The sequence below is a fragment of the Aedes albopictus genome, chromosome 2 (genome assembly GCF_035046485.1).
Source record: "Aedes albopictus strain Foshan chromosome 2, AalbF5, whole genome shotgun sequence".
In the NCBI taxonomy this organism is placed as follows: Eukaryota; Metazoa; Arthropoda; class Insecta; order Diptera; family Culicidae; genus Aedes; species Aedes albopictus.
Window position 1 is genome coordinate 19,014,752 of NC_085137.1, and position 24,655 is coordinate 19,039,406.

A 24,655-nucleotide genomic window follows, 5' to 3' on the forward strand; every position below is an offset into this window, starting at 1 on the left:
TATCACGCCAAGGACCCAGGATCGAATCCCACTCCCGACATACTCACAAAATGTGGGTTCTTCCTTCGGAAGGGAAGTAAAGCCTGGGTCCCGAGATGAACTAGCCTAGGGTAAAAAATTCGTTAATACAGATAAAATAATAATAAATAAACTCCTAGAGGAACCCTTACAGAATTTACAAGTAGAACTCCTTGAGAAATTCCAAGTAGTACTAACAGGCGAACTCTCAGTAGAAACTCTTTGGAGAATTACAAGTAGAACTCCTAGAGAAATTGCAGAAATACTCCTAGATGATTTCCCGGGGAAACTCCTAGAGGAATAGCCAGAAGTCCTCCTAGAAGGATTTCCGGAGGAAATCTCAGTGTAACTCCCGGAGAAACTCATAGAGTTCTTGAGAGTGCTCCTAAATGATTAGCTGGAGAACTCTTAAAGAAATTTCGGGAAAAGCTTCTAAAGGAATTCTCGGAGGAACTCTTAGGTGATTTCCTGGAGGAACTCCTGGAGGAATTGCTGGAAGAACTCCTAGAGGAAATCCTAGAGGAACTCCATGAGAATTTTTCAAAAGCACTCCAAGATAAATTCCCGGAAAACTCCCAGAGTGATTCACGGAGGAACTCCTGGAGGAATTCTTGGGGAAACTTCTAGTCTCCTAGAGGAATTCTCAGATAACCTTCTATAGGACTTCCCGGAGGAACTTCTAGGGGAATTCAGAGTAAAAGTTCTAGAGAAATTCTCAGAAGAACTCATAGATAAATTCCCGGACAATTTCAAAGGTAAATCCCAGTGAAACTCTTACATAATTTACAAGTAGAACTCCTTGAGAAATTCCAAGAAGAACTAACAGACGAACTCTCAGTGAAAACTCTTTGGAGAATTACAAGTAGAACTCATAGAGAAATTCCAGAAAAACTCCTAGATGATTTCCCAGGGAAACTCCAAGAGGAATTGCCAGAAGTCCTCCTAGAGGAATTTCCGGAGGAAATCTCAGTTAAACTCCCGGAGAAACTCATAGAAAAATTCTTGGGGGTGCTCCTAAATGATTTCCCGGAGAACTCCTAAAGAAATTTCGGAAGAAGCTTCTAGAGCAATTCTCGGAGGAACTCTTAGGTGATTTCCTGAAGGAACTCCTAGAGGAATTACTGGAAGAACTCCTAGAGGAAATTAGGAGGAACTTCTTGAGAATTTTTCGAAAGCACTCCTAGATAAATTCCCGGAAAACTCCCAGAATGATTCACGGATGAACTCCTGGAGGAATTTTCGGGGAAACTTCTAGTCTCCTAGAAGAATTCTCAGATAAATTTCTATAGGACTTCCCGGAGGAACTCCTAGAGAAATTGTCAGTGGAAGTTCTATAGAAATTCTCAGAAGAACTCCTAGAGAAATTTCCGGAAAATTTTAAATGTAAATCCCAGTGGAACTCTTACAGAATTTACAGGTAGAACTGCTTAAGAAATTCCTAGAAGAATTAACAGACGAACTCTCAGTGGAAACTCTTTGGAGAATTACTAGTAGAATTCCTAGAGAAATTCCAGAAAAAATCCTAGATGATTTCCCGGGAAAACTCCTAGAGGAATATCTGGAGAAGCTCCTAGAGGAATACTCGGAGGAACTCTTAAATGATTTCCCGAGGAAACTCCTAAAAGAATTCCTGGAAGAACTTCTAGACGAATTTAGGAGGAACTCCTGTAGAGTTTTTCGAAGGCACTCCTAGAAGAATTCCCGGAGCAATTCCCAGTAAAGCTCCTAGAGGAATTCTTTGGAAACTCCTAGAGGAATTGTTGGACGAACTTCTAAAGAACTTCCCGGAGGAACTTCTAGAGTAATTTGCAGTGGAACTCGTAAAGGAATTTCCGGAGGAATTCCTAAAAAAATTCCCAGTGGAACTACTAGAAACATTCCTGTATAACATCAAGAGAAATTCTCAGAAGATTTCTCTTTCAGTGGAAACTTTAAAAAGCATTCTCAATAGAACTCCTTGTGGAATTTCCGGAACAAATCCTAGATGAAATTCTAAGAGGATTTCCCACAGTAACTCTTAGTTGACTTCCCGAAGAAACTTCTACTGAAATTTCTTGAGGAACGCGTAGAGAAACTCCTTCGAGGAATTCATGGAGGAATTCCCGGAAGAAATCCCAGATGATTTCCTTGGACATCTACTAGGAGAATTCTCGGAACAGCTTCCAGAATAATTCCCAGAAAAACTGCTAGAGTAATTTTCAGCAGAACTCCCAGAGAAATTCCCGGAAAAACTCAGAGGAATTCACAGTGGAACTCGTAGAGAAATTCCCAGAGATTTCTCTCATGGATGAACTCCCAGTGGAACTCCTAGAGGGATTTCTAGAGCTATTTCTAGGGAAATTCCCGGAGGAACTTCTAGCGAAATTCCAGCAGAAACTCCTAGAGAAACTCCTAGGGAAATTCCTAGAGGAATTCCCGGAAGAACTCCTACAGGAATTCCTGAACAAACCTCCCGCAATTCATGGAAGATTTTCTAGAGGAATTCCCGAAAGAATTCGTTGACGATTTTCCTTTCTTCAAAAGTTTTTTCAAAAATTCCTCCAGGAAGGAAATCGGAAAATTTTCCTCCAGCAGTTCCAAAAATAGTTTCTTTAGGAATGTCTTGAACAGTTCATGCGGGAATTTGTGGAAAAATTCTACGTGAACTTCTCCCATACCACTCCAGAAAATCATCCAGATTCTGGCAGAAGCTTAATGGAAAACTTATTCAGAAGTTCCTTTGAGTATTTTCCTAGAAATTTCTTCAGAAAGTAACTACGGAAAATCCTAGAATAGTTTGGAAATTCCACCTATAGCTCTAAAGAAAACCAAGAATATAGAAATTCGTTCCAAAACTCTCCCAGAATGTAGGAACCCAAGCGGCGCACATCGCATAGAAGAATCACGGCAGCGCAAGTTTTGGTTGCACACAAGTAATTGTGAATTACTTATAACACGCTTGAAGTAAGCCACTGTGTAGATTCTGTATAACCAGAACTTGAGCTGTCATGTATACTGCTAGCGAACTCCACAACACTAATTCCTGGGAGAACCAGAAGGAATCACCAGAGGAATCTCTGAAGGAATTCCTGGAGGAATCCATGGGGGAATCCAAGGAGGAATTCCTGGAGGAATCTCTAGAAGAATTCCAGCAGAAAATCCTGAATGAATCCCTAAAGGAATTCTTGAAGGAGGATTTCAGGAATAACTCAAGGATTACAGGAGGATTTCAGGACTAATCCCTGGAGAAATCCCTGAAAATTTTCCTGGAGGCATTCCTGGTTGATTTTACTGAGAAATTACTGGACAAATTTCTAGAAGAATTCGTGAAGGAATTGCTGGATAAATTTTTGAAGAGTCTCTGTAGAATTTCTGTAGCTGTTCCTAGAGGTATCTGTGGAGGTATTTCAAGAGGAATCTCTGGAGAAATCTTTGGAGGAATTCCTTTAGGAATCTCTAGAGGAATTCCTGAATGGATACCTTTCAGGAATATTTGGTGGAATGCCTTGAGAAATTTCAGGAGGAATCTCTGGATAAATTCCTGGAGAAATACATGGATGAATTCCAACAGAATTTTTTGGAGGAATTCCTGGAGGTATTCATGAAGGAATTTATGGTGGAACCCTTGGAAGAATCTCTCAAGGAATTCCTGGAGGAATTCTTGGAGAAATGCCAGGAGGAATCCCTGAAGGAGTTCCTGGAGAAGTCCCTGGAGTAGTATTTGGGAAAATTCCTGGAGAAATCACTTGAGGAATTCCTGGAGGAATTCCGTGACAAATTCCTGGGTGAAATCCTGGAGGAATTCTTGGAGCAATTCCTAGAATAATTCCTGTAGGAATTTTTGGAAAACTTTTCGAAAGAATCCCTGAAGAATTCCTGCAGGAGTTCCTGGAGGAATTTCTGGAGCAATTCCTAGAGAATCCCTGGAAAAGTTCTTGAAGGCATTTCTGGGGGAATTCCTGAAGGAATCCCTGGAAGAATCCCTGAAAAAAATCCCTGAAAAAATCCCTGGAAGAAATCCTGATGGAATTCCAGGTGGAACTCCTAGAGAAATCCCTAGATAAATTCCATGAGGATTCCCTGGAGGAGTTTGTAGAGGAAGCCCTGAGAACTCCTGATGGCATTCCTATCATGGAGGAATCCTTAGAAAAATCCTCCCAGGAGGAATTCTTGGAGGAATCCCTGGAGGAATCCCTGGAGGATTTCCTGGAGGATTTGCTGGAGAAATCCCTGGAAGAATTCATGAAGGAGTTCCTGGAAAAATCCTTGCAGTGATTCCTAAAGGAATATCTGGAGGAATCCCTGCAAAAAAAATCCCTGGAAGAATTCCTGGACGAATCCCGGCAGAAATTTCTGGAGGAATCCCTGGAGGAGTTTGTGGAGGAATCCCTGAAGATTCCTGGAGTAATTCTTGGAGGAATCCTTGGAGGAGTCCTGGAGGATTTTTTGGGGCAATCCCTGGAGAAATTCTTGTAGGAAACTCTGGCGAACATTTACCTACTCCGACCCTTTCTAGCTACATCCATGAGTACTGTGATACGGTCCAGTGCCCATTGTAATGAAAAAGATAATCCCCTCGCTTCGTTTACCTTCCGATGCGTTTCCATAGCTAGTAGCATTCCAATTTCTATTGTAAGAAGAATCCATGCACAACTCGACAAAGCAATCATCTGCTGGTAATCGGCATCATCTGCCTCGCAGGCGAATTCCTTCGAGTGGTGCATTTATCTCGTCACCAATCACCATTAACAACCGAAGATGTCTATAGAAGGCCGTAAACGACAGACCGGAACCCAACGTGCGAAACGAGTGTAAATTATAGCAGACAGTTCGATTTATGATTTCGCACCACCAACGATTATGAAGATACCGTCGCCTTTCCCAGTGTACCATCCCGTTCGTCATGGTACGGGACGGTATGTGGCAATCACATTTGATTTCAATTTCGCGCGTACGAAAAGATAAGAGTTTCATTACCTATACGTCTCGCTTCGTGGCATCGCCGTGCAGTGCCAGAATTCCGAAGGGGGCGCAGGGGTTGATTTCCGAAACGGTCCATAAAACGCTGCAGAAGCCATAAATCCCAAGTAAAATCAGTTTGCTGCGTTCGTGTGCTTGCGTTAGATGACTGCATTAGGGCTACAGTCTCTAAAATCTACCCCTACATTCAAACGAATCGAAGTTCGTCGTCGTATTGGACAGAGGGGCAGCCGCACTGAATGAATGTTGTAGCAAGTTGCAGCATGGACGATGTCGTCCCACACCGGAAAGAGGAATAAATTGAACTGAACTTTCCGATCCAAGCTCACCACTAGTTCACCCTCTCGGCTCGAAGATGGCACTATGGCGGGCGATAGAAATCCCCCCGGTCGGTCTGAACCTCACGACGGCTTCAAAAGACTCATCGTTCGGTTTCGGAGTAGATTTCTACGGAAAAGTTTCCCAACCACCGCTCGCCCGGATATCTCGCGCTGCTGGCTGTCGGGAGTAAACAAATCTTCATTTCGGCATATGCACAGATTGCATCTCGGCGGCCGGCGGTCGCCCCCTCTATGAACGAAACTATTTTCGACTTTCGATTCGGAATCGAACTCCGTGGTGAACGCTGCTGCAGTGATTGAGCCCCCTAGTGCTTACATCGCCGAATCTTGGTGGTGGTTTTGGGTGCTGCCCGCTCGCCCGGTTTCGGTTTCCATCGGTTGTGTTGGGGCGGAAATTGGTTGCAGACTTCTTCGGGCAGGAAGTATGAAACAGATTTAAACTACCGCTTCGGAAGGGCAGTTTTGTTGGAGAAATTGAAATGCCATAATCCAGTTGATGCTTTGGTTGATTGGTATCGGGGTAATCATTGGAAATGGGGATTGTGATCCAAGTATTGGAGAAGGAGGATTGTGGACTGTGAGGGAAGATGTTGGTAACTACAGTTGAGATCAGTTGAAGTTAACAATTGTAACCAACTTGTAGAACTGGTATACTGGAAGTTCCATTTAGGTGGTGTACGAATCGCTAGGTATCCACTGTACTGCAAACCCCTACGGCGTATGATAGGCAAATTAGATAGGCAATGAAATGCGAGCTCATCTCGCCCGTCTGCTCATTGTCTGCCAGATCGTGTGATGCATAGGTAGAAGAAAGGCTTTGATGTGGTCTGATGAGATATAGCGTGATCGAAGAAGATTATTAAATTAGATCGCGGAGATTTATTACTTGAATTTGTGCAAAAGGTGTCGATGAAAATAATCTAATCTAGATTGGTAAACTGAACGTAAAATAGTATTTATAACAAAGAAGTGAACTAAAATTTATCTTTTAATAATTAGGTTAGTTTCCTACGAGTGCACAAAAGAATCTATTGAATTTCACCTACGTTTCCATATGAGTGAATTCTTTAAACAAGTTTTGTGCTTTGAGTTAGAGTTATAAAATTAAAACGGGATTTTCTCTAGGTTCAATTGCATCACCAGTTTATGGAAAGTGGGCCAGACAAATCTAATGTAAGGTTGTTTTGAGGAGAAACTTAAATTGTAAGACGTCTGATTCATTCCATAATTCAATATCACTAAATAAAATGTTTTTTTTTTAGCTTTGAGCGTATTCCCAGTAAACGCTACAGAGAGGTTCTTCCGTATAAATCCGAACAGGTGGAATCCATGGAGGTTAATTCTGTTTTTAGATACCTCCATGAAGGTAGGATAACCTGAATGGAATTTCGTTGCCCTCGGAGCAGTTGGGGAGCTTATGTGAGGTTTAAGGAAGTTTTATTGGCAAAGGATGCAAGAAGAGCTGAAGGGCGTCCAACGCCTTCAAACACCTTGAAATCCCACAGACAACTTCCTCAGATTGTCGTACTCTTCCCTTAAACTCCACTGACTGTAGCCCTCCGAATACCCCTCTATAAACCCCAGAAACATCTTAAAACATCCTAAACTACATGAACCACCCAAATTTTCCATTAAACCGTACTGAATCCTCAGAAGCCCCCTAAAATCCATTGAAAAACTTTCAACACTTCTAATCGTCATCATCGTCATCAAGCATCATGCAAACATGCACTGTCGTGATTCCTCTGTGTCATGTGTTCTGCAAGGGAGCTCCACAGCACCAATTCCTGGTAAAATCAGGAGTAATCCCTGGAGGAGTTCTTGGAGGAATTCCTAGATAAATTACATGTGGATTCCTTGGAGGAGTTTATAGAGGAAATCCTGAAGACTCCTGATGGAATTCCTAGAGGAATCCCTGGGAAAATCCTCCAAGGAGGAATTCTTAGAGGAATTCCTGGAGAAGTTCCTAGAGGAATTCTTGGAGGGCTTTGCTGGAGGAATCCCTGGAGAAATTCCTGAAGGCATACCTGGAGGAATCCCTGGAGGAATCCCAGGAAATATTCCTGGAGGAATCTTTCAAGAATTTCTGGATCATCGTCATCAAACATTATTAAAACCCTGAAACCACCAAAAAAAAACAACCAGAAACTCTCATAAACTCTGATGAATGTTCTTGAAGTTCCTAAAACCCACCTGGAAGCCTTTGAAATGCCCGAACTCCCCTGAAACGCCTAAAAATTTCTATATTTAAGTTTCTGTAGCGCTCCTGACAGGAATTATTTGGCCAATTTTCATCACTCCTCTCCCCCTCGTAGTTTTTTTTTTTTTTATTCCCAAAACATAGTAGCTCGTAGCAATTTCAGGGGATCTCCCCTCCCTAAAATGCCACATCATTTATGGATGGTCCCTCAAATTAAATAACTACCGAATCTATCAAAAAGTATTGACCCAAATAACTATCAAAGACAATTCCAACGCTTTTTGACGAAGGCGTAAGAAATTATTTGAAAATCATCTTTAAAAAAAAATATAGCTCGAAAACGGTTTGTTGGACTGAAACGATGTCTTCTGAGATGTTTCCGGATGTTTGAAGGACTTTTAGAAAAAAAAATACACTGAGCGAAATATGCATCGCGGATCTATGTTAGATGTCATATAGTTTCGATTATCCAAAAATCTTACCCTTCCATTTTTATTTAATTTTTTCTGGAAAAATGACGCGTGTTTGTGGCAGTTGCGATGGGGATCGCGATCTGGTGGCATTGTTCGAAAGAAAAAGTGAAAAATGACGCGTGTTTGGGGCAGTTGCGATGGGGATCGCGATCGGGTTGCACTGTTCGGCGGAAAAAACGAAAAGTGATGTGTGTTTGTGGCAGTTGCGATGAAAATCTCGGTCACGTTGCATTGTTCGAAGGAAAAAGTGAAAAGTGACACGTGTTTGGGGCAGGTGCACATTGTCCCTCCTCGTGAAGTGATAAAAATGGATTCACACTTGGTAGCATACAGTATTGCAGAAAATTGAAGGAGTTAAGGAGTGGTTGCGGTCATCCGACGACATGGAACTGGGTGAGATCATTCCTAGTTTTTTTTTCTTTACATACTAGAAGAAGTTGGGGTAATTTCACCAATGCGTTTTCATGAGGACTCCTGGAGTCTGTAATATCTGCAAATTAATCTTATAGTTCTGGTGCAGGCCTAATATTGAAGCAATAAAAATGTTAGAAGAAAGTGATTGCAGTTCACAACAATCATTGAACAAATTAAAAATAATTGGCTTAATTACCTCAACGGCTGTCGATCACAGGTAACACATGGGACTACTCTTAGTAAAATACATAATTCGAAAATAGCTATCTAAGCTTGAAAGTTTATTCTCCGTATACTCTAAGTTCAATACTGTGGGAAACGCGCGACTAGTTCCATGAGTCGGTCGGTTTTCTCGGAGGGAGATGGGGACGCGAATATTGAATGCGAAATCAGAAGCACGCGATAACTTTCGTGGGAAAGTCGGTTTTCACGGTAGTGTAAACGATCAATGCGGTGCCTCCCCGACTAGAAGATTCTAACAAAAATACAACATAATTATAACAAGCAATGATATGTAAAACTCATTGTGATATAATCAGGTTTAACATCATTGTTGTTTAAAAAAATTATAACTCATGTGTATCATATTATGTTATAAATGTTGTTCAATAACTCATTGTGAAATAAGTTAGTTCTGATTCTTTGACATTCAGAACATCATTTACGCAATTGTATCAAAATATGTTAGAAACTAGTTTTCTTGAAGCTAAAATTTATATCATATTGTGTTATAATTTTGTTCTGATTATAACAAAATAGGTTATTATTTTGACTAGACCGGTGTAATTTTTGTTACAGTTTTAGTTATTTTAACATCATCCTGCATCTAGTTTATAACAAAATAAGTTATAGAAAAATTTCATATCATCATAACACAATGTGTTATAAATTTGATATTTTTTTCTAATCGGGTCGTTTAATATAGAACGATCATTACCCTGACTGTCGCGACCAAATAAATCATAATCGGGATGAAGACCATGTCGTGTATTTTCATATAACTAGTGGATCATATCACTTACCAAAGGTGGCTCCAAGATCCACACCTTACCCTACCCTACTAACAAATACTAATTCCCAAGACAACTGTGGGGATGCTGTGGATTCTACAGTTTTCTAGTAACAACGGTTGTCGAACTAACTTTCCTTCCCCTTTCCCGATGACCGTAAGGACGTGGCCGGCAACGTTATTGACTTTAAAATATTGAACTCTCGAATTGTGCACATTGAGAGTGTGTAGCTAGTCCCAAGCACCATTAATTGGATCTCTGTGCAACTTCGATTGTTCTGGTCAATCACGGAGTAGCAACTACGATGTGTACAATTATCTTTGCTTTGCTTTCAGTAAAAAGCTGTGCACCCAGCGTTAATTTTTAACTAGTTTTTTTATATATTATTTGAAACTTATGTACGATCAGGCATTAGTAAAAAAACATGCAGTATTTTCAATGGAACTTGTACGTCAAAAATCTCAAAAAATGGTTTCCTTTTGCAAGTTTCGAAAACCGATAAAATATAAACATTCGAGATAACAATGGTTAGGACCATTTGACCTTCCCGGGCCGCTTGGCAAATTTTGAGGCTGAAAGTCAGTTTTTACAGAAAAATAATGAAATAAAATCAATGAGGAAGGTTTATGGAAATTAAAATTATACAGTATTGTTCCGATTTTATCACGCCCCTTTTCAAAACTGCTTTCAAATATTCTATAAAATCTATTCGCATTTTAAATATTTTTATCGTCGTAAAACGCGCCTTCAGCATTCATCTTGAAGAAGAGGGGAAGCACTTGCTCTCAAATGTAACAGCAAATTAATGAAAAATGAACGACTGACACGCGAAGGGCGTGATAAAATCGGAACATTACTGTATTACATCTAACATAGAATCGTGATGAATATTGTTTTCAGTGTAATATTTTTTTTTCTAACAGTCCACCAAATATCCAAAAACATTCTCGAAGACATCATTTCAATCCAACAAACCGTTTTCGAGATATTTTTTTAAGAAAAAAAAATAGATTTGTTAACACATTTTTATTAAAAATTAGGTGAAGAAAAATGGTTGTGTTGATGCAAAAATTAATGAATTACGAAGACGTGTGGGCCGAAGCGCATTTCACCTGCGCGGCGGTGGCGTAAGTAGTAATATAAGGCAGTGGCGGTGGCGGCGACGCCAGCGTTACGCCACACGCTCTGTTCAGCGGCGGCGTAATCGGCGTGTTTTTTTTTTTATTTTCATGAATTTCTACTGCCTAATCCTTGAAACTACAGTTTTCGGCTACCATGTACGAAAGGTTTGAATGTAAGGAAATATGGGGTTGAAAAAACTATGCCTGTAAGAACTTTTCTATACATTTTAGAAAGAACTTTCTCAAGTTCAACAAAAAGTTAATAAAGGATTCCTCTAAGTAGAAATTCCCAACGTGTCTTCCAAGGATATTTTTTCATTGTAGTGCAGTCGTGATAAAATCAGAGCTGGTTGCTCAGGTTTTTTCAAATCTCAGTGCCCTTGCGTTCCTTGGCGTACAATCGGTCTTAGTTTTATTATCATAAAAAAAAATACAACGTATTTAAAAATTATGTGACAATTTTACCACTTCCTAAAAATAAAATATAGCAAGTTCATTGGCCTTGGACCAAGGGGTTGCTAGGAGGTTCCGGATGAAATTTCTCCAATAACACAGCCTAACAAAAACTAACTTTTGGTCTGTCTCAAGAGCAAACTTATGTGTCTCTGACAGATTTTGGGCCGCTGAATCCGAATCCGGGCTCATATTTGCTCCAGCACGTCACAATAATAAGCTTTACCCTAATTTATAGGACAAAATATGCGTGTTAGCGCATCACACGAACGGCGTTGTCTAGGCGCGCTTCCCAGACAACCAGTCATCGTATAAGATGTTGCATAAGATGTTAAAGTGGAGGCGATATGCGTACATTTTACATGCGCCTAAATGGAGGCAGGCACGCATAAGGCCTCCACTTTATCATCTTATGCAACATCTTATACGATGACTGGTTGTCTGGGTTACCCACAGCAGCGGCGCAGTGGTTTACATTCAATTCAGCTAGTTATGCGTCCCCTTTCATGCACTGCTAGCAACAAGCAGCCAGACGACTATTGTACCAGTCGCACTGGGCTGCGTGGTGCTAGCCCGTCAGCGCATCGCACATTGTGGCGATACGCATTCAAATGTTTGTCCGTACTAAACCTGAAGTAATTGAAAGTAATTCGTTCTTTCTCGAGTCCCTCGGGAGAATAAGTACACAACGTGGGGCCTATCAACCGCTGGACGAAACAATGCGATTTTGGGCTTTTTGACTGCCAGCAATAAAGCATGGAAATATTTTTTTTTAACAATCGAAAGGTAAATTGGTCAATTAACATCTAAATTAACGACTCATGCAAAATATTTAGTTTTACCAAATCAAATTTGACGGATTTGAGCATTTTATGTTAGTAAGTAAACTTGCACGCAACTTTTGGAGGGTGACTTGTATGGGAAATATCGTACCTAACATAAATCGCTTAAAAATATCAAATTCGATTTGGTAAAACGAAATATTTTGCATGAGTCGTTAATTTAGATGTTAATTGACCAATTTAGAGTATGCGGCAGGAAAAAATGCGAAAGTGTTTCTCAACTTCAAACCTCATTTTCGTCCATTTGACATTAACCAATCTATGTTTCAACGTTCCATGATCTATAATAGGCTAGTTTTCTGAAAAGTTAATTAAAAAATTTCCCATTTTGGTCACTAACCTTTACAGGGCGGCGCCTGAAGATGAAGACAACCAGAATTTTCAAACCGCAGAAAATCACACAGGTCGCTAAATTTCGCATCTGATAAAACACAATTTTTGATTTTCTCTACAATATCATCAAATATATGTACTTATTCCATCTGGTATGTGAAACTACATGGCTCTGGATCAGTGTTGTCTGGTTGTTCATCGAATTTGAGCTAATTTTGTTACTGTATATAGTCATTTTGTTTAATGACCATTGGGCGCGCAGTTTATTGAAATCCGCTTATTAGGCCTACATTATTACATGTTGAACATCAAATATGTTCATTTTTATTTTTCAGTGCTAGAATATAGACATTGACTGATACACTGTCAAGAAAAAATAGTCATATATATCGCATATTTAGCGTAATAGTGCCTTGAACTTTTCGCATTTTTTCCTGCCGCACCCTGTACTCTTTGATTGCTTAAAAAAAATATTTCCATGCTTAATGGCTGGCAATCAAAAAAGCCCAAAATCGCATATTTTGTCCTATAAATTGAAGTACAGTTCAAAATTGTGACGTGCTGGAGCAAATCTGAGCCCAGATTCGCATTCAGCAGCCCAAAATCTGTCAGGGACACATAAGTTTGCGCTTGAGACAAAAAAATGATGCGCTGTGTAATTTATGAAAGAACTAGCTGTCCCGGCAAACTTTGTCTTGCCAAGCTGCGGTGGTTTGACAACTGTTGGTCATCGTAGCAACGCACTCTAGATTGATTTAATTTCGATCACGCTGAATTTCTTCCCGGCCCATAAGAAAATCAGTATTTTCACTATTTCCATGCTTTTTTAAATGATTTTCGTAGCTTTTTGTACATATAAACACAGCCACCACGAATACGAACCGAACCATGCAAGAGTCATGTCGATCGGTTCATTCGTTCTTGAGTTTTGTTGCCTCAAAGGAACTTCAAACTCATTTTTATATATATAGATAATGTACAAAAAGTTATTCGGATGAAACTTCTGGATGAAATATTTTTTTATGATACTGCTCTGCAATTATTGCAGAAAATCTTTTTTATGAGTTCATCAAGAGTTTCTTCCAGAAATTCAGTTTGTTTTTATTCCAGAATGCTTTTCAAAGTTGTTGTTAGAATTCCTCGAAAGGTTCCTTCAGAAAGTTTTCTGTACATTCCACTGTTTTTAAGGATTTTTCCGGGCATTTCTTCAGAAATAACTCTAGAAAATTTTCAAGAGATTCTTCTGAAAGTTACCGCAAGGGAGTTTCCCGGAAGTTCCTCAGATATTCCTTTAGGGGTTGCATCTCTTGGGATTTTATAAGGCCTTTCTTCAGAGATTCTTTCAGAAATCTTGCTGGGACCCTCCAGGAATCCCCTTAGAGATTCGTTAAAGAAAACCTTCAGAATTCTCTTAAGGATTTGTTTTCTTGGCGTTTCACGGGGAATTACTGCAGAGCATTCTTAAAATTTACAGGCATTCCTTCAAAAAATCATTTTTTTTAGAAACTTCTTTTGGAAATTTCTTCAAGAATTTATCCCGATTTGTTCTATATTTCTGCAGTTAAATTTTCCTGCGAAAATTCATCACCTCAGAAATTGCTCCAGGCATTTTTGTCCACATATATCTATCAGACATATTAGAAGAAATTCTTTCAAGAATTCCTCCACACGTATCTCCATGAGTTCTTCCAGAGTTTGCTTAAGAACAGCCCCCAGGAATCCTTTCAGAAATTTATTTAGAGATTAATTCAAGAATGCACGGATTACCGCAGAAACCGCTTTGAGGACTCCTTCAGAAATCTCTCCGAGTCTGGAATCAGAAATTCTTCAAAGATGTCCTCTGTAAACCTTATTAGGGATTTTCACAGAAACTTCTCCAGGAATTTTTCTTTCATTTCCTATAAAAGTCGCTCATAAAACCATCCTTAGAATTTCTCCAAAGCCACCTCCTGGAGCTACCCAGGAGCACCCTTCAACAATCACTTAGGAAATTCAGAAAGTTTTGTTTAGGAATCTCTTCAGGAAATTTGAAAAAGATTCTTTTTGCAATTTGCAGAGGTATTTTCAGAGACTCCATCAGAAATTCTCTCGTAACCGTTGATGATTTTTTTTATTAAATTATTTATGTAATTTCATAAAGTACTTCCTAAAAATCTATGGAAAAATATCTGAAATAATTCCTAGACTAATATATGAAGGAATCACTGGAGATACCTTCGAAGGAACCGCATGAGACATACTAAAAAAAAAAATTAGTGACCCATGACGAAATTTTTCAATGGATTTCTGGAGGAATTAAGAACCCTTTCCTTTAGGAGTTCCGGAGGAACTCGAGAACGTATTTAAAAAAAATCTCTGAGGGAATGTGTGGAGAAACATTTAGGGTTCTGTAAAGATTTTCAGAAAAATCTCACGAGAAGCTTCCAAATCCATTTCTGTAAAAATTCTAGGAATTATTTCTGAAGAAAATTATAAATATTTTAAAGAATTCGAACAAAAACTCCGGAAGATATCCTTGGAAAAAATCACTGTATGAATTTCTATAGAAATCTCTGGAGGAATATCTGTTGAATACTAGAAAAATTTGAAAGAATTTCAGGAGAAATTTCTGGGGACATTTCTTGAAGAGATTCATTGAAGAATATCTGAAAGAACTCATAGATAACTTTATAAACAGAATTCCTGGAGCTATTCTGAAGAGAGAACGCCCAAAAATAACGTCACGCTTTGTGGAAGGCTCAGCAAATTAAGGCAATTCAAACACAAACATCAGGGGTGCCATACAAAAAGTGTTTCACAAGGAGTAGGGGGTTGAAAATGGACAACCTTTTCGTGACCTAAAGTATGGATTTTCTATAAGGAATCAATAATTGATTAAATTATTTGGAAAATTTATGAGCGGACTTGACGCATTCCTAAACAATATTTTTGAAGGACTTTTTGGAAGATTATTTGATCGCTTTTAGAATGTCTGAAATCCCTGGGTGGTTCTCCGAAGAATGCCCGGAGAAATTTCAGAGGTTCAGAGGTTCATTTAGAGAAATTTCAAAAAGAAATTCTGGAGAAATTCCTGAAGAAATTCAAGGATAACTCTGAACGGAATCTCTAGAAGAACCTCTGAAAAAAAAAATGAATTACATAAAATATTATTACTGCTGAAATACGACTATATTGTTGACTCTCTTAGTTAACGGCTACGCAGTCTTGGGATTTAAATAACGAGTTGCATCATTCACCCGACGTGTTTTCTTCAGGGGGAAAATAATTTCTATCGTTAGGCATTTCTCGTACACAAAAGTCTACTCAAAGGCTATATGTTTACTCAAAAAGAGAATTTTCGATAAAAGGCTCGGAGGGTCGAGTCTCATATACCAATCAACTGAGTTGTGTATGTGTGGAGATCAGAAATTCCACGATATCAGTCCAAAATTCAAGATGGCTACCTAAAATCCAAGATGGCGGCTCCAAACTCAAAATGGCGGTTGTTTAATGAAGTTTTAGGCTCTAAAACCATGCAATATGGGTATATTTTGAAAGGAGAAGATATCCGGAGTCCTGAAATAATGACCAGAAAAACCAAGATGGCAGTCTGAAATCCAATATGGCGGCTCCATTTTCAAGTTGGTGGCTGTTTAATGGAGTGTTAGGCTCTAAATCCATGCATTATAGGTATATCTGTTACGGAGAAGATGTGCGGACTCCAATAATGATGACCATAATGTCCAAGATGGCGTTGTAAAATCTAAGATGGCGATTCAACATTCAAGATGGCGAATATTTAATGGAGTTTTAAGCTCAAAACATGCAATATGAATATTTTTGGTATGTCCGGAGTCCAAAAATGACGACCAGAATATCCAATATAGCGGTCAAAAATTCAAAATAACGGCTTTAAATTCAAAATGGCGGCTGTGTAATGAAGTTTACAGCAAATAAATCATTCTATATGGGTGTAATGAAAGGACTTCCGGAGTCTTAAATAGCAACCAGAATAACCTAGATCTATCCAAGATGGAAGCTATTCATAGAAGTTTTAGGTTCTAAAACCATTCAATATGGGTATATTTGGTATGCGTATGGGGAAGAAGTCTGGAGTCCAAAAATGACGACCAGAATTTCCAAGATGGCAGACTGAAATCCATAATGGCGCTCAAAATTCAAGATAGCGGCATTTTTTAAGAATTTAGGACTCAAAAATCAGAAGCCAGATAAACTATATGATTTCTGGCGCCATGAAATGGATTTTTGTTAAACGTATGAAAGTGCGATAGTTATTAACATGTCATTTCAGTTTTGTTAAAATGCTTCCTCGAAGGCACGAGAAGGACGCGCGGTGGATTAATTAGGTTTTTTTTAATTGTTTTATTTAACTGTAACTGTCTCTTTTTTGTCGTTTTTGGTACATGACTTCGGAATCACTTTTAGTTTTGGCAATGAAAAAAATGAATTCCTCAAAAATACCCCTTGAAAGTTCTGCACAAGACGTCTATGAAGAATGGCAAACGAATTTTCAAAAAAATATTCCGGAACACACGTAGAAAATTTAGGTATATGTACATTGTCCGAGATACAAGAATGCATTGCGTAATTGTCGCCATTTCTGAAAATTTGAGAATTTATAAGATATTCATTAGCTAACAAGAAAATCAGTTAAAATGTTTCGTGATGAGTGAGCATTAAATAGTGTATTGAATACATGTTCTTAAAAATGTTACAAAATTCGCTATAAGTTGAACAAAAATATCAATTTCCATAGGAGTTTAACTAGGAATAGAAAAATTGTATTAAACTTTTGCTCGAGTAATTCTACTATTTCCTAGAAAACGTCTTCAGTTCGCATGGGCCCGTAAGAGCGCACACACAAAACGTACATCGCAGTGCACCCTGTCTACGGTAAATTCTCTTAGTCTACCCGCCATGCAAACCTGCTGAGAGAGATCGCCTCTCCAGCAAACCACCTGACACTCAGTAACTGCCATCGCTGCAAAGAGCGTGTCATTATGGACGCGATAGCAAGCTTCTTCGTATCACTAATTCGTTTTTTGGCAGTGTTGAGATAATTCCATATTCAGAATTTGAATGCCACACTGGGCCGCAATTCAAATTTTCATGAATAGTGATGCCCGGGAACCTATTTAAAACTCAATTTAAAGTTGGTATGGTATGGAAATGATTTGTTGAATCACCCCTCGTCGGGTTTTGTACTGGTTGGAGATTTCAAGCAGTTGTCCAGCTTTTGAAGATCAAAAAAAAATTTTGTAATTGATTTTAGGTATCAAAAAAATTTAAAAATAGCGACCCAGAAAACAAAACTCTCTCACATAAAATTTAAAAACTAATTGTATCATTCCAGAATAGACAAAAAATGGTCATATTTCAAGATATTTCTAGTTATCCTAAAAGCTTATATTTTAGAAAAGCCATGAGCCCTTTCCTAGTAACCGCCACTGCTCGTCTGACTGAAATTCCTAAAAGACAATTTTAGTGCCAGTCCTAGTTGAGCCAAATGCTTTTCGGAAAGAACCACCATTAAATGACTCCATTCGGTTTGGTAATTCAGTGCTTTGGTTTGGTTTAGTGCAAAGTGCATTTTTCCTGTCTGGCTGGCTGGCAAATGCAGTACAAAGAATGAGTGAATGCTGACTGCTTTGGAAAATTTCCTTAGGCTTTTTTGCAACCATCTATCTACCCATGCAATGAAAACCCATGAAAGGGCCGGCCGAACTTTTCTTCTCAGTTGGCTGCTTTGGTCCCGGTGCTTTTGCACACTTGCCTATTATTGTTTGCCAACACATACAGTCAGTAGTGTCTGTCTGTCTGCACTGCCCAGCTCTGCATGCAGAAAGATGCAGTTGTAAAATTAGAGGATTTATGTTCCAACAGTTTCGCTCCAATAAAGCTCTGCCCGACACTCTTCTATGGGGCTGTCCATTAATTACGTAAGGGAAATTTTACGATTTTTCGACACCCCCCCTTGTAAGATTTTTTGTATGAGAACCCAAATATTTTTGTATGGCGCGTAAGATTTTTCAAACCCCCCCCCCCTCTCCCCATAAACCCTTACGTAATTAATGGACAGCCCCTATAGTGGAGAGCAGATGCAGATGTTGTTGTTTTGTTGCCTTTCGCACACACACTCTGAACTAATATTAGGGCTGTTTGTTGGTACATGTTCATAAATTACTGATCTATTGCGCTGATAGGATTACGGTGTTTCTCGGCTCGTGTGTCTTTCTCTTTCGGGAAGGAGCAGGTGGGCATGGTCGGCAGCGCGGCGGTCTGGCAAGGAAACGGCCGCTTTTGATGCAGATTGAACAGGAAACAGTAACATTGTTAATTTGCTTTAATGGGTTTTCTTGTGAAACAATAGTCAGATGAGTGGGAGGGGTGCTGGTTTGTCAGGGTTGTGGTCGGGTGTTGTTGTTGCTGCGCACGCGATGATATATGGCATGTGGTTTGAGATGTTTTGTTTTGCGGAAACGAATGTTTCATATCTGTATCTGCTCTCTGACATCCAGTTTTCGCCCACAATTTTGGAAATGGTTCTCTAATACAGTGGTAGGACGTACGCTTCTGAAAAAGCATGCAGCGTGCCCAACTGACTCTGATTTTTTGCAACAGTTTCTTAAGATCAAATTTTATTGTTGAAAGACACGTAACTTCCAATATTTAAATGTGTATATTATTAACAGGCTTTGTTAAAAAGTTTTGATGTTGCTGCACTGCAAATGTTAATTACAATCTGCCATTTTTAGACGACAATATTTCCGGAAAATTAGAAAAAAAAACGCTAGTCAATGAAGGTAATCAGAAATTGATGATGCAATCGCTCGCCCACTGCTAGCTGCGTCTAAGAAACTTCTTGTGAATTTCGGAGTCGGAATGTTGTAAATGGTTGTAACACAGGTTCGCTTAGGTCGTGGACTGCCGGTCGATGAACGCAGATTGCATAGTTATAGGCGTAAGTTACTTTTCAGATGAATTATGTTTATCAAATTGAGATAAATCGTTAACATCAAAAGATTGAGTGAGAGGTGAACCAGCGTCTGGCTGGAAGCCTCTTTAATAAAGAAAAAAAAAAAGATTGAGAACGCTGTTTCAAGGAAATGAATGTACATTGATCAACATTTTTAATGACGTTCCCTCATAACCTAATTCCCTTAGTCTGCCCATGATGGCCATTGTCTAGTAAAGTTCCGCCACACTCACTCGGTTCTCTATTCCGTTGTTGTGAATTGGCTCGGAAAAGCCTATTATTACCGTCCATCCATGCTAAGGACCGTCGCCATCGTTGCTCCACCAATTTGCCATCCCATACTTCACTTGAATGACTCGGCCGTGGTTTGTACCCGATTTCTTTGGGGAGCCCAATTTATGGGTCTACTTCTCGACAGACAAAAGCGTATTATTGCTGGTCGGCAGTGGTACTCGTCGTAACATTTTTCACTTCGTTTCACTCGTAGGGCTTGTAGCTCAGCTTTCGGAACTATAAATTAGCTAAACTGGTTCCAGCAAGAGAAATACAGAGAAAAAGTTCTTCCAAGCGGAGCGAGTGGATTGTTGGAAATTTCGAATCATTTATCTCCTTGGCTGCGTGACTTGAGTTCTGGGTTGCGGAGATTGTGTCCACCACCAAAAACATCTTAACTATGCGAAATGTTTCATAATAAGATCTTAATTATAGATAATTACCACCACTGACTGGCTGCTGGAAGGTCCCGCACCATCATAAGCCTCCAGTTTCCCAGCGGTCCAATCAAGAGGAGAGGCAGCATAAATATCTCACCAACTCACCGCAAGAAATAATAAAAGCGACTTACCTATCATTGTGCATGCCGGACCGGTTATCGTCTCTCCGGACAGCTGAACGATGGCCAGGAAGAGGTCCCCGATCAGCAGGCACGCAACGTAGTGCGTCTGACAGCGCCAGTGCAGTACGTGATGCTGCGAGGTCACCAGATAGCCGGTGGCCAGGGTCGCCCCGAGAAATATGACCGAAACGAGCAGGCCGGCGGCGTACAGAGCAAAGCGGACATCCTGCGGGAAAAAGGGAAAGAAAAAAGTCAATTGTTTAGTAATTATCGATTGGTTATTTGGAATTTTAAAACTAAGGTCTAATTTCAGATTGAGATTGATTGAGTAGTTGGATTCTTCTATATTTAGTCGAGAATGCTAGTCAACGAGAGAAATAGCGAGGAAATGACGATGTAATCGCTCGCCCACTTTTTTTCGTGGAGCTTCGTAGCCGTGCGGTTAGGTTCACCAAGCTTTGAGTCGCACCGTGTTGTGGGGTGGGGGTTCGATTCCCGCTCCGGTCGATGAAATTTTTCATAAGAATAGTTTCTTCTCCGTATCCACTGGTACATGCTTCGTTTGTTCCTTGTCTAGTATTAAGTTTCGTTCAGTCTGTACAGTCTCTGGTTCAAAACGGTGTCCGTGTCTTTTTTTAGGCGTCTTCACGAGCAGGGATGAGAAATGTCATGATAATGTCATCTGATGACTAAGGTCGCTGATCTTAGTTCTTACTTTATCCAATCTTTATGTTTATCGAAGATACCATTAACTTTCCATTACTAATCGGTATTATCGATTGATAATGTTCGAGGATGAAATTTTACACAGAAAATGATGGAAATACACGGTGTTCAATAAGTTCGGATACACCATATAACTTGAATTGATTTCAGATCTGTAATTCAGATTTTCAAAGTAAATGTATTTATTGAAAGGTCATATAACACTGATCAAATGCAGCATATGGTTTTGAAAAAAGTCTTTTTCTACTTTTTTTTATAAGCTTTAGATGTATCTAAAGTTTGTTAGCTCCGGCACGCTGGAAAATTTTTCGAAATGTTGCTCATGCTACAGAAGTCTAAAACGTTGACTTTTGAGTTTACATCTCACTATACTTAATTTAAATAACTAAATTAATAGACAAAAGTTTCACACTGCTGATTCAGCGATGATTTGGCGATAAATTTGCAAGTTTAGTCAAAATGTTCCTAAATCTATGAAAAAGGCATAAATACATTATCTAAAGCCAATTTTGGTCAAAATTTGCCAAAATAGGGATGTAATCAAGTTTTGGAAAAGATAATTATTGGTTAAACTAAGATATAACGCAGCCTTGCTTTTTTACAAAACAAAAAATCATTAAACCCGGTACAACGACAATTTTAGCAATTTTAAAGATCAAGTTAAATGACTCCGTACTTCACCCAATCTGAATCTTATTGATTATTTCGTATAGTCATGATTGCTACCACTAATGCTGAGGACAACAACCTAATTTGATTTAACTTAACACCATTACTCAATAAAAACTAGACGATATACCAATGAAAGACGCACGTGCCGGCCGAAAGAAACTTGAGACACATTTGCAATTATTGCAAAAGGATATAGGACAGTTTATTTTAAAACATATACTGAATTTTATCAGTATTATGTGAGCTTTCAATTAAAACATTCACTTTGCAAATCTGAATTACAGATGGGAAATAAATTCAATTTTATTGTGTATCCGAACTTATTGAACACCGTGTATAAAAATGTCATGACATTTTTCTCATTAATGTTAATGTTATGTTAGGATGAAGGAGACGGGCCATAAATTGGATCTAAGGCTTCTGTATACGAATCAAGAGCGGTAGCCATTTGACCATTGATATGCTAATCTAACGAAAGTTAAATTTGAGTTAGAAAAAACCTTGTTCATTTAAAGGGTTCGGGTGAGCTTGTTTTATACTATTTACACAGTATTTTGTTTAAAGCTTAACTTTTAGTACAAAATATTTAATCAAATACATCACTGATCATTTTTGAAGAATTTTCCTCAACTTTGAACCAATATAACAAAAAGAGAAGCTAGCATACTATCCATGGGCGATCTTCATCATTTCACTGAAACGCCTCATGTAAAATTCATAATTTTATTGTAGATTTAATTTTTATTAAAAGATATAAACAATCAATCCGTTTTTTCAATAACGTTAGTCTTCCATGACGAGGACCTACACTTTTTGTTGTCAGAAACTCCTTTCAATTTGTATACGCCTCCCAGGAGCTTCGCGAGGAACTTCTTCTAGGATTTTATACAAAGTTTTTTTTTAGAATCTATACAACCATTCTAATTATAATTTTCCCAAAACTTTCCCAAAAATCCATTCAGGAGTATCTATAGATTCTCTAGTTGGTAAAAATGTTTTCCACAAAGTCTTATATGTATTTCAATAGAAATTGTGCACCACATTTTCACGAAAATTTCATCGGAATCTTATGAAATTATTCGTCTAGAGCCCAACGAGAAAGTTTTCTCCTAAAAATGTCCCAGAGATTCCCCAACATATCCCTTTCTAGGGATTTTGCCAAAGATTTCTGTTACGATTGCTTCATGAAATAATTCAATATTTTCCTTCGTCTTGGTATATGCTGTTAGAATACAGGGGATTTTTTTTTGTTATCGTACAAACTAGGCCGAAGGGTCTCAGATTTTCATGAAACTTTTTCCACAGGCAAGGCTCATGGATAAATGAATAAAAAAAGTAGAGAAAAATTCAGGGTCGCCTATTTTTCCGGAAAACTCAGGTGGATTTTTTTTTGTTTTCCCCTGATACTACTTACTTTGAAAAATCATAACTCAAGATCGAAGCATCGTAAAAACAAAGTTTTTTAGGAAATGAAAGCAAATTTTCTCAGAAATCTAAAAAAAATATGAACTGGACAAAGTTTTCCACAAAATTTTTTACAGTTGAAAAAAATCGTAAAGAAAACCCGAAAAAACTGTGCCCGAACTCGTGGGAAACTTTCAAAAAAGTATTTTTGAGAAGGATATTTAATAAGCTTTAATTGCTGAAATTTTTGTAATGCACTTTTTTTTCGTTTTTGAGTTATGGCCAATTTTGTTTAAAAATGTCTAAATGTGCCACATAAGCCTTTTTTTAAAGGAATACAAATTTATAGTTAAATAACTTACCAAACGATTAGTTTTATTCAAATAGTTTTTTTTTTGCTCTGAAGTGGATTTTAGAAACGAATAAATATCAGCTTTGCCACTGACAATCGATTGTTTATCAAAAAAATCGGCTGCAGAGTTTGCTATGATGCACTAATCTATTGCAGTATACTATAGTATACTAAGCCAAGAATTATACGTGTCTGGCCCCTTGGAAAAATCATAACTCAAGAACGAAGCATCGTAGAAACAAAGTTTTTTTTTAATGAAAATGAAAGCAAATTTTCTAAGGAATCAAAAAAAAAAATATGAAATGGAAAAAGTTTTCCACAAGTTATCCACCGTTGAGAAAATTCATAAAGAAAAGCCGGAAAAAGTATGTTCGAACTCGTGGAAAATTTTCATAAAAATATTTTTGAGAAGGTAATTTCATAACCTTGTATTGCTGAAATTTTTGGAATGCACTTTTTTTTCGTTCCTGAGTTATGACCAATTTATAGGCCATATAATATAGGCTATCATGGTCATTCACATTTTACTGTATCGACAATATCTGCGTCAATACTAAGCCGATTTTGATCAAATTTTTATGGTATTAACTACACATAATATGCGATTCCTGGTTGAAAAAACAGCTATTTTTGTGCAAGCAATCAAAAGTTATACATTATTTTGTGTGTTTCACTTTTTTCGAGTATATTCTTTAGATGACCAAAAAAGGGGTCTAAGTAGTTTATGAACAGTTTTTCTGTATATTCTAAGCAATACCTCTGCATCATCGGTTACGTTGTTACGGGAAATTAGATCCCCTCTCGAGGAAACTGCAAATAACAATGTATCTCAAAAAACATCCCATACAAACTTAAAACTTTTACAGAATCGCGGTTCTAACTAAGACACACAAAAGGGAAATTGCTGTAAAGCATAAATAGAAGTAACATGGAAAGATCTCACCAATTCTTTTGAAAATGACTTTGAACGACCTGCTGGATATTTTCAGTTAAGGGTACTCAGTGTGAATCTTTACTGCTATTTTGTTCAGTTGGCTTTTATCAGAGAATTCGCCGATAATTAGCCAATCTAACTAAATAATAGTTACTTGATACTTGATGGGCTACTACTCGTAGCAGCTCGTAGCTATGAATCTACGCCGAATTGAGCATCCGTTTCCACTGCACAATAGGTCCAGAGCCGTGTTTACGAAGACAAAAATGTTTGTGCCTAAACCTTAAGCTTTAGATACATGGTGTTTTTGAGAAAGTTTCTTCTTATTTTTCGACCTTTTTTCTCATTATTGTGAAATTAGGGTGGTCCCTCTAGTTTCGCTGATCCAAACATCTGCTTTTTAATAGTTTTATGTACGTTCACAAAATGTTCTACAAAGTTGTAAAAAAAAATATTTGGAGCAAGTTTGCCGAAGAAACCATTATTCTATCTCTTATGGTTCCTAACTAATATTTTTTTAAAAGATTCATGTTAGGGTGATCCATGAATTGCAGTTTTCCTGAAATAACTTTTAATTCGTTCGTTTTTAGTA

At 38.3% G+C, this 24,655-nt stretch overlaps 1 protein-coding gene across 6 annotated transcripts in view; it reads right to left on the reverse strand.

The window, feature by feature from the left end:
• The window catches only part of LOC109429573 (probable G-protein coupled receptor Mth-like 1), a 427,950-nt gene that overhangs the window by 358,556 nt on the left and 44,739 nt on the right, over window positions 1-24,655 (reverse strand). For all 6 annotated transcript variants that reach the window (XM_062849258.1, XM_062849261.1, XM_062849260.1 and 3 more), the window contains one exon: window positions 19,985-20,201. In XM_062849258.1, coding sequence (XP_062705242.1) covers window positions 19,985-20,201 — 217 coding nt within the window. The remainder of the gene's footprint in view (window positions 1-19,984; window positions 20,202-24,655) is intronic.